The sequence below is a fragment of the Spea bombifrons genome, chromosome 6 (genome assembly GCF_027358695.1).
Source record: "Spea bombifrons isolate aSpeBom1 chromosome 6, aSpeBom1.2.pri, whole genome shotgun sequence".
NCBI classification, from domain to species: domain Eukaryota; kingdom Metazoa; phylum Chordata; class Amphibia; order Anura; family Pelobatidae; genus Spea; species Spea bombifrons.
Window position 1 is genome coordinate 38,919,036 of NC_071092.1, and position 11,579 is coordinate 38,930,614.

General features: G+C 38.9%; 1 protein-coding gene across 1 annotated transcript in view; it reads left to right on the forward strand.

Moving 5' to 3' along the window:
• LOC128500118 (tenascin-R-like) overlaps positions 1-5,598 on the forward strand; it is a 120,392-nt gene extending 114,794 nt beyond the window's left edge. Inside the window, exons 19-23 of the mRNA XM_053469153.1 lie at positions 290-441; positions 1,130-1,226; positions 2,692-2,853; positions 2,989-3,152; positions 4,270-5,598. Coding sequence (XP_053325128.1) covers positions 290-441; positions 1,130-1,226; positions 2,692-2,853; positions 2,989-3,152; positions 4,270-4,380 — 686 coding nt within the window. The 3' untranslated portion in view covers positions 4,381-5,598. The remainder of the gene's footprint in view (positions 1-289; positions 442-1,129; positions 1,227-2,691; positions 2,854-2,988; positions 3,153-4,269) is intronic.
• The last annotated feature ends 5,981 nt before the right edge of the window (positions 5,599-11,579 follow it).

Below are 11,579 nucleotides of genomic sequence, written 5' to 3' on the forward strand. Positions count from 1 at the left end.
TGGCTATTTTATTATAATGTATGATTTACCCAGGGACTGTCCTATTGATTTTTTTTGTGTCATAGGCACACTATGTCTCTGGCTCCTCTCTTGAACCTTAAGGTGACACCAGCACTATGCGACTGTTCAAAGCAACCACTTAGTTAACTTACATGGAAGTTCAGGCCCTGAATTTACCTTACTTAGATCTATTTTGGAGTTGTCAGGCTGGTCACCACATCCCGTTCCACACTACAGTAGGCCAGTAGTCATATTCAACACAACTACCCTTTACATTTCCCCCCTACAGGAGGCAGAATGTTTTCTCATCCCCAAGACTGTTCCCAACACTTGCTGAATGGAGATACCCAGAGTGGCGTTTACACCATCTACATCAATGGGGAGCAGAGTCAGAGTGTAGCAGTCTATTGTGACATGACGACTGACGGCGGAGGTTGGATCGTAAGTCATTCTTTGAAACGAGGGTTGGCAGTGAGAAATTATCTAACAATGACAAAGAACAGGAGATCACGTCATTATATTCTCTCCCACAATCAAGATCAGAACAGTGGCACATCATCATTCTCCTCTCTGCTACAGAGATCTGCCCCATTAGCCATCTGACAGACACCTCTCTGTCATTCCAATGAGTGATAACTAAGTGATAAATAAGTATAATAAGTATAATAAGTATTTGTAAGGATATGTATTCAATTAACCCATTATTAGCATTAACAACACACTGATTCAGACAGCTATCTGCATAAGATATGATAAAAAAATCCAAGGAGTAATGTGTGGAATGGCTATTGGAATTTAAGATAGGTCTAACTTTTTATTGTGACCTGACCAATCTGATACTTATTTTCCATTAATCTGTTTTTTTCCATAATTTATTGTTTTCCATAATAGTCCTCCTGATGCGTCCGATCATTGTTGACATGAATTAAGTTAAAACATTTTTCTTTATATGATGTATCGAAGGACACATCTAAAAGGGAAATAAAATGTAATCCAATAAAAGAAATAAAAAAAAAACCCTCATCAGTCTGTTTATTGCACGACCCTGCTGAAAACCAGCATGTAGTAAACATACATGACAACCTTAGCCGCCAATCTCCAAACAGCTCAAGCTTACATCTTTTTTCAGGTGTTCCAGAGACGTCAGAACGGGCTGACAGATTTTTTTCGCAAGTGGGCTGATTACAAAGTGGGGTTTGGCAACCTTGAGGATGAGTTTTGGCTAGGTGAGTGACATTAAGTCCTGTACAAATCATTCTGTGACGGTTAAAAGGGAGATCTGTTTAGCATTTCCCTTTTGTAACTGGCCACTTGTAATTGGATAGATGAAGCTTCGTGGTAATTTTCTCACTTCAGGGACTTCCCAAAACTGTAAGAAGTGGATCATCAAAGCGATTAAGTAAGAAATTAGCAATTTATTCAACAGCATAATAGGCACTTCCAAACGTAATTGGACTCTTCTGATTTCCTGGATATGATGCTGTCTGAAGCTTGTGTTTTTAAGGAATTGTGTTTCTACTGATCTCAGTAAAGAATTGTGAAAAAGACACAATAGCATTGAGGCATCTACATAGTCTAGGCTACAGTGTTGCTGCCTGCTGAATAAGTGAAGAATAAGAAGGAAATCTAGTATTAACAATGAGGAATATAAAAGCATTTCTGCAATAATGCAGAAGAGGGGCACGTCCAGTTGGTGTTTTGGAGGTTGTACTCGTTTTACCGTTTTGTACCTGAATTTCTTTTTACATATAATTTAGTGTTGGATTTCCTGTAAATTGCAGAAGGCACTTGCTTACACCACTGTTTTACAAAAGAAGGATCACATTTCTTCTATCTACGTATTACACGTATTTAAAAGGTACCTGGTGTGTTTAGAATGTCCTTTAACACAAAAAGAGAAAAGTTGAGAAGCTCCTGAGCAGGGAAACAGCATAGGACCGGCTGTCCGTTCTCGGTTGAATTGTTCTCAAACCTTTTTGTATGCAACAACAAAAAAGGTGGTGCTACATCGATAATTGATTCGTCTTTTTTAAAACTGATAAGAAATCCCAATCCAATCACCTGGCTTGTTAGCAATAGTAACCATATTTTCTCATTCAAATAAATTCCAATATGAATTACAATTTTATCAGGTCCATATATAATGCATTTGGCATTCCTTTATATAATCCAGACGGTGGGCAGTATATTCTAATCACAAGCAGCTGACAAAGGTAAAAATGGATGCTAGAATGACTTAAAAAGAGGAAAATACTTACCAATTTACCAAGATGCTCCACCAGCTGCCTGAAACTCCAAGTCAGAGCAGCTTCTGGGAGCAGAACCAGTTTTAGGAGTCATTCGGGACAGTGGTGTATTTATGTTAATGCTGCCTTAGGTCTGTCTGAGGGCAACACCTTCTACTTGTGGAATATGATGTCATATCCTGGCACTCAATATTTTTCAAAGTTTGGGACCTGGTGATGCCATTGCAAGGTTGGGGCAGGGTAGTATGAAGGAAAGGGAGCTCTGTCTTTAGTTTTGTACGGGTCCCCAAGATTTCTGATGTCGGCCGTGTTTGCAGTAAATGCCCCCCAGACCTGCTACGTTGATGGTTTATGCCTGAATACACTACTGATTCCAGGACCCAACACTTCTACAACTTTACTTTATTTGTCCAGTAACACACTTTTTAATCTGTTTACACCACAGGACTGGACAATCTACACCAGCTGACTTCTCAAGGACGATATGAACTTCGAATTGACATGCGTGATGGACAAGAATCTGTGTATGCATATTACAATAAGTTCTATGTGGGAGACCCCCGTAGTATGTACAAACTACGCATCGGGGACTACAATGGCACTGCAGGTATATCCAAGTATTCCTATTCCTTTTAATCATACATAGCAGTGATGCCGGAGCTTTTTACATGCAGCTTAATAATTTGTTATGAAATTTCCAAGCTGAATACTAATTATTATGCTGATTTCTGTTCTTCTGTAGGAGATTCTCTCACCTACCACCAGGGACGCCCATTCTCCACCAAGGACAGAGACAATGATGTTGCGGTGACAAATTGCGCTGCGTCATATAAAGGAGCATGGTGGTTCAAGAATTGTCACCGTACTAATCTGAACGGCAAGTATGGAGAGTCCCGGCACAGCCAGGTAACTTACTATATGTTGGCCACTGATGGATAAATTATTAGAATATATAAGAGAGGCAACCTGTGAGACAGATACACCCCAGAGACAATAATGTCACATTGCACGCTTTTAGTACTAGTCTACAAAGGCTGCACAAAGAAAAAATATTATTTACAATTAATTTCAATTAATCAAAAATCACGACTGCAGTAAAATAAGCAGTATTTACTTGACTTTGTATTCCACAAATATTCGCCTATTCCTGTGTTCGGTTCGGGCGAATATTCGTGTACATTCTTCCTGTTTGTTTTTTGTAGAAGGGGTTAATACGGGGTTAACGCAGTACGCAGCAGCTTTGCCGCCAGGATTTTAAAGGTCCGTACAGGCAAATCTATTGGTCGCCGGCAGGGGCCTCTTCTGCCATCAACCAATGAAGTGCAAGTACGAACGACCAATGGAGTCGCTCGTACGGACCTTTAACTCTCGGAGTGGGGAGATCCCAGGCCAAGTTCCGCCGTCAGGAGTTAAAGGGCCGTGTGGGCGACTCTATTGGTTGCCTGCAGGGGCCTCCTCTGGGATCAACCATAGGAATGACTTTGCAATGTAACTTTGATTGTTCTAATACCCTGCATTCTGGAATAAAATTTCCAACAAAGAAAAATTGCGTTTTTGGGTGCTAAAGCAATAAAAATCGGTAATGATATGAAGCTGACCTTTATAGAAGAGAAACAGAAATAATGTATTGATTTATTGATCTAGTTTGGCTTTTATCTTTTCCATAAGCTTGAGAGTATTACTTATAGTCCTTTTTTTACTTTACAAATGACAATACGGGCAATTGTTCTAAACCACGGGTCAATATATTTAAAAGTCAATATATTTAGAACACAGTATAAGGCAAAAGAGGTGCTTGACGAAACAAGGATGGGCTTTTTCAGCTACCCGCTTTTAACCATGATTTGAGCAGTTCCAGTAAGCCCTGCATACAACAGGGTACATAATTCATATTTATTTTACGTTACAATTATACATATAGTGTAGATTTATTCTACATTTTTCTGTCAGTGCATACCTCAATTTATCCTGTTTGACCTTCTCTTTATTCCTGCCTTTCTAAGTCTTGCTCCTGTTCCTCTAGGGAATAAACTGGTATCACTGGAAGGGCCATGAGTTTTCCATCCCATCTGTTGAGATGAAGATGAGGCCGTACAGGCAACGAGCCATGAAAAAACGTTCCATCCAGATCTGAATTCACCTGTAAAACGCTTTGCTCGCATTTTCCTGTACATGCCTTCCAGCCCACCGAGAAGACTTTTAAAACACATGACCCTCACCTTCTTCCCATTACATCTACCAGCCTCTGTCTTACATTAACAACATATTAAAACTTTCTCCATGTCCTATTATTGCCAATACTTTCTAAACCTGTAGAGACCGCCTGTCCTACAATTTGTTGTGTAGGGGGTGCCAGTATCTTACTGTGACTTCTTACCCAGCCGTTGGGAGTGTACGTCCAACATACATGAGGAGCTTAATGCATTTCGCAACAGTCCTATGTCCAACATCATGTAGATAAACGCTCCAGTCCTTTTATATATTTTATTCTTCCCTGCACCTATCATTTTTTCCATACTTGTAGATCCTTAATTTATTTTTACCTAGTCTTTACCTTTGGGATACCCACTCAACGCAGTTTTCCTGTCTATTTGTTGACCTCTGTGGATCCAGGATTTTTTCCCCTTTTGTTTCTGAAAGATATAATATTCTCCCCACAATGAAGAATAATGCTCTTGTTAACGACTGATGTGCCAAACTCCAGCCCCGCTCCTTGTGCCAATACAAATCCTTTTTATTAATGGCGATTTCTTTGTATAGTTTCAGCCAAAAGGAAGGGGCCCTACCCACGTAGCACTGAAGACTCTGCAACCCAGGACACATTGACCCTTTTCCTGCCAGCATCCATGACATCATGCTAAATCCTTTGTGTGGAATCTTCATTAACTATTTGATTGTGACCAGTTACTTGCATTGGCCAAAAGGCACAAAGATGCCTGATTGCCTTACAAACTAAGGGTTTAAGAGGGACGGGGTAAATAATGCTAATTATGTTTCTTACTGGTAGTGTTTTTACGTGTTTCTCTGATTTTGTTATAGATTTATGTTTTACTGCTGTTCCTATACAAACGTCCTCGACCCTCAGCCTAAGTACACCGGTTCTAAAACCTTAACAGCAAGGCCCTAAATGGGATGATTCCGAGCGTCCTCTGCCTTCAGCGAAGCATTGAGTTTAGTGCAGAAGGGATCTGGGAAGCTGGTATTAATTACCATAGCAATGATGACTGAGAGAGATGTCTATGATCGTTTTAACTGCCCTCTTTTATCTTGTATCATGGATGCTGTTAGCTGATGTATAGACCCTTTTTTTAATGCATTTTCTATACGTTAATAAAGGATTCCTATGGGAGGATACCTGTGTGTTTGACTCTCTTTCTCTAGAAGATTACAGAGTGTCATCTAGCTGCGGTCCAATCTACAGAACATCATTTCACTTAGAACTTTCCATTCAGAGGATCTGCTCCCTCAAGCTTTTACGGAGACGAGCGACACAGGGAGAAATGCTTCACTGATTCACCCTGATCTTTCTGTCAACTCTTCTATTTTCTTAGCCTGCAAAACATTATTTTATTATGCCTTTCCTTATAAAGGGCCTGCGATGAATTACTCCATTAATGTTTCTCTGATTTAAAGAGCATTGAAGCATCGCTATTACATTAACTGTTTCCCAGTGCAAGGGGGTTTCTTCTTAACATATTAAAACCATTCCACCTAATGTATGTTTTTATGTGACAAAGCTATTGACGATAAGGAGGTTTCAATGGCCTGCTACAAATTTAAGGCAATGATTGGCCACGTACTTCTGGTGTAAAAACAAATGATTTGTACTCATATACTGACAATATAGATTTTGAATTAAGTGACCAAATGTCTGCCACTTTAGCCACAATTCAGTTTATCAGTCCATCACGGTTATATAGGTGTGATGGTCCGGTGTCCACATATTTTTGGTCATATATCAGTAATCTGCCACTTTCCCCAGTTCCATACACTATAAGCCTACGTATGTGGTGGTCATATTTAAATTAAAAAAAAACTGTACTTTATGTGTATATCTCCTCATTAAGATATTTCAGCCCTACTGTTAAGTTTCTTTAATGTCCATGATTGGTTCAGGCAGCCTTTGTCGGGGTAAGGTGAAGAGAAGAAAGATAAATGAGAATGGGAATTGATTAAATAATGCTAGTTTTGTCACCTTCTGCTATAGATCTCTGCTTTCAACTATTTATCTAAATATCCCCAATATGACTAGAGTGATTGACAACTACTTAGATGTTTGCCACCTTTTAATGACATGAGTAGAGCGTTTTTAACCCGTCTCAATTATTTTATTAGTGATTTTGAGTATAATCTGCAAACTCACTGCTGATAGATTCTAATCATGACTCAGAGCACAATATATTAAAATTTGGTAGCAATACGTATAACACTTTTAACGCTAATATCTTTTTTTATTCAATATAATGAAAAATATCTAACAAAATAAAACCATGCTCTTTATGCCTAATTGCCGCATGGATGGAAAAACAGCAACCATTGATAGGAAGGTCTTCTAATGAATAATCCGATGAATGGAGTAAAGTATTCAGATCAATGTTCAGTAAGCATCAAAATGACTGAAAGCAGTCTTACATTTTTTTTATAAGATAGAACGACGCTCCTATGATCTTTCATAGAACATGTCAATGAGTGGCAGGTATTTATCTAGTAAAGTTGTTGATACATACAACTCTTCTGAAAGGGCTCATAAATATTAAAAATATAATTTTAGAATTGACAGATCCTTTAGAATTCTAGTTAGGAACTACTGAACTTGAAAGTTGGAAAAAATAAAATGTCAATTTGGCAAAGAAACGTCTTAACAAGACAGGTTTGTAAACAGATGACAACATGCCACACTGGAGCCTGGCAAGTACCGAGTCATTGTTTTATGTGGATTGTTGCTTTATTAGACACTTTAGATATCAAGTAGTATAGAACCAAATGCCTGAACATGACCATCTGCATCAGTGATCCAAGAGTACAGATTTCAACAAATGTAAATGTTATGTACATATCTGTCAGAATCCCTAAAGTACTGAAAACGTCATGCATTACCATATCCGCATATCCATCTGCGTCTCATGTCTCGTGATGGCCAGTCCAGCCCTGGCTGTTTAGAGCCATTTGGTTAACACATTTGGCAAGTCACAAAATAGAATCTTGACAATGGGCTATTCAGGAGAACCAGGGTCAGCTCATACAGAAAGTCCCCATGTAACATAAATTACACATCAGTCTACCTGCTTCCCACATTCAAAATATGACTTATTATAGTTCTGGGCCGAATCTAAGCATCCCTCCAATTACAGGCTACACTCTTCAATGGGCTGAACTATAAAGGGAAGCTCACACCAAATGATTTTATTACTATTAGTGGAATAAAAATGTGTTTTCAAAAATATTGTGGTTTAACCCCATCAGGGTATGTTTGTTAATCATCCGTTCCCCTTTTCCAAAGTGGAGCAGCAGGAAAGGAGACCGGGACATGGAAGCGGTTGGTGGAGAAGGTAGGGAGGCATTGAGAGAGAGGGAATTTCCAGGTGACTTGGGACCTCTTGTGCCAGTGTGGCACCCGCCTGATGAGTATCATCCTCGGTGGACCCCCCCCCAGTACTTCAATGACATTTAAACAATGGTTTGTAAAAATATAAGCCTGTATTCACCTCTTAACTTGGGGTGTTGCCTGAGGAGAACATGTTCTTGTATATTGTGCACTTTCTATGATTCCTGCACTGCTTGAGATAACTAAACAGTTGCCATTTTCAGATATTGTTCTGCTTCATCTGTCTTAAAATCCTTCCGACTACAGTCTAAACTTTTTGAGAAATTTGTTCACAGATCTGCTCAGAGAAAAAGAACTAAAATAACAAGAAATTGTATTTTCCTTTTACATTTTAAAAAGAATAGTAGCTATTTATTGCACTGATGGTCTACCTACAATCCTTGCTAAGTCCCTAACTTCCAGTTATTATTCTTACAGCCCATTTCAATACATCTCTATCTAAAAGCACTTTACTGTGGTCATAAAGACACAATATGGAAGGATTTTATATCCCTCTAATTAACTGATAGTGTTGAGAATGTCTTATTCTATTGATCTGACTGTCAGAAGACAATACATTGATGGAATTAGCTGGCAATATCAAAGGCAGAAGCTTGGTGTTTTATAGGGAAAATGGCGAGGAAGAGATAGTGCCTTGTAAACACGTGAAAATTAGTCCCTATCGGAAGCGATTTTAGATCATTAAACTCTAAAAAAGAATAAACCTGGCATTTAAATTCAGGAAAAGTTTGGCAATTACCTGACACTAATATACATTTAAAGGAACAATACACGAGTGATCACATTTCTGAAGGCAAGACTGAAGAAATGCTGGTGCAAACTTCTTAATTTGGAATAATTAGAAAAGACGCAATAATACTTTTTAAAAAATAATAATTTTACAGGAATTACTAAATGTTTTGCTCCAATATTTTTTTTAAAAAAACGTGGATTATTTTAGTTAAAACACTGTATTTAAATGAATTCTACACAAGAACTACACTTTCATGACGCAGGGAATAGAATATTGGAAAGAGAGAACAGGGGTTCCCGTTAAAACCAGTGGACGGCTTGGCCATTGAAGCATGACAGCAGCATTTAAGATAACTCACTTAGGGGAATACTATTGAATTTGGGGAAATATGGCTAGTGAACACCTAATCGTATTCCGTCTGAACATTAGGAACATCTGTCTATAGGCAAGAGGTCTCACAGCTGTCAAAAGTCAGTGTGGCAGAAATGAGCAAAGTGCAGAGTTTTGGAACAAATAGCATCACTTTAATGAAATCAACCTGTAGGACAATCCATTGCAACCCAGGTTATTAATGATAGGAACCACAGAAGCGTTCACAGATAGCATACACTTAACGATTGAGTATTCAAAAACCAGAGGACCTATTGATTCTTAGTTCTTTTCCTGGTGTGTCCTACTAGATACGCAAAGGGCTTATGCACCTTGGTGCGCCAAGAAGAATTACAATGAAATCGATATATTCTGTAAACCTGAAGTGAGACATTCTAGATTTTATCCATTTTCCTTCCAGGAAGTACGACACACAGGTGGAAGTAAGCGATAAGTGCTATTTATAATGATATTTTAATTGAAGTGTCACAGATATGCTCATTACCATAATTAGCGTGCAGTCTTCAGGCGGGAACCAGAATGTAATGAATAGTGAGAATAATATTAGCTTGGGACACAGTCAGGCTGAGTTGCGTTCCCGCAGTAAATTGGGCAATTTGCATAAAGAGATGGCAGCCTTGTTAGAAGAACCACAGGGCTGTGTAATATGACAACCTCTTTGGGGAGAGGATGCTACAAAAAGAAAGGCACGTTGCTTTAGAACTAAATCTTTATCTTCTCTGCCGAACACTTCTTCTTCAACGCTTATCTTCTCCCTTCTCTTTTCTATTCTCTTCTATTTTCAATCTGCTCGCTTCAATTTTCTATCTTCGTCCGCATCTTTTTGGACATAGCCCAGTGCAAACTTCTGCCAATATGGCGTCACAACAAGCACCGCCATTTTTGCAGAAGTTCTAATTCAGGTGCCGAAACTGGACTCCACCAAATCTAAACACAATAGAAAACAAATAACGATGAAGCTCAGCACTCTGTGAAAGTGGTATTTATTTCGCCAACTGCGGCAACCTTTTGATCCTGCCATAGAATAAAGTAATCACAGCCAGCCCCTAATGTAACTCAATTAAGGCTATACCTAAAGAATCATTAGAAGGTTGATCATCACTTGACTGTGGCGACATTTTGATCCTACCATGGGATCTTTCCAATGCACAGGGGAGAATAAAATAATCACAGCCAGCCCCTAACATAACTTAATTAAGACTATACCTGAAGAATCATTAGAAGGTTGATCATCACTTGACTGTCACGAGGGTGCATCACAAAATAACGCTCTCCCGAGTGTTTATTACATGAAGTTCCATTAGATGTTTGACAGCTGCCTTGAGTTCTACTGAATGGCCCCTCATTTTCCTTTTACGATAATTTTAGACCCAAGGGCTACACTTATGCAATAGTTTTAGCTAAAACAAGCTGCTATTGCAAAAAATATGATTAATTGAAAGAACCTAATTAGGTTTTATCCATAATTATCTTTATAAAATATGCAGCACGCCATCTGCCTTTTAGATGCATGCCGTTTTAATCTATTGTTCCGCAAGAATAAAATCATCAAAACAAGGTTACAACTCACAGCTGAAATAGTCATCATATTCTAGTACAACCACAACACAGTGATTGTAAGGGGTCTTATGAGCACTGATCTAGAGGTATCAATAACTGCCAACAGGGCCGGATTGGAAATGGCGAGGTTGCCCTGGCACTTTAAGGCCAGCAGCTGAATATGTGTGGCTGCACACTGTAGCACCTGATCTGCCACTGGAGCAGCAGATGGCGTGCTTATATGGCACTGGTGGCCACCAGGCCACTGGGCATTTGCCTGATGTGACACATGGCCAGTCCAGGCATGGTTTACAATCTACTTCCTATACCTCTATGGGAGGCAACAAGAGCGAAGAAGGAATTGCGATTTCTCCTACACAAGACCACCAGAGAAAGGCATCATCTGTAGCAAAGTAGTTACATAGTAAGGAGGGAATGGAGGTCTCTTCTCTGCGGGTTTATAATCCACCATGTGTAGCATTTATGAGTAAGGTTCTTAACAAGGTGGTGAGAGGATTATGAAAATACTTGCTTGTGAGCGTACATGCTAAAGCACCGACAAAAAATCAAGGGTAAGAGCTTAGCTTTGAATTTAAAACTGGCAGTTTCTATAAGATGGATGAGAGGTTGCCGCAGGAACATAAATCTTTAAATTCAGAATTATTCCATGGGGTCCTCACTCCTCGGTACATCCAAGGAATCAATGATCTAGAAAAACAGACCAGGTTAAAATCCCAATAATCTTTTATCTGTTCCGATCTGTTTACACTTGTTTTCCAAGTTTACATATATTCTTACAAAAGTCCATTCTTAGTAAAAGGGGGTTACAAAAAGAGGAACGATTCCTTAATTATAAGCTTGATTTTAAATCCTTTATTGTTATTTCGAGTTATAAAAAGTTAGCCGCCATCTGTTCGGTTCCCTATTTTGTTAGAGTTTTAATTTCCTTCATTTTTAATCATAATTCATAACTTTTGTGCCTTGCTGGGTCTCTCTAAATAGGTCTTGAGAAATAGCCTTGGGTTATTACTTTAAGGAAGGTTGGCCTTCCATAACCACAAATTAA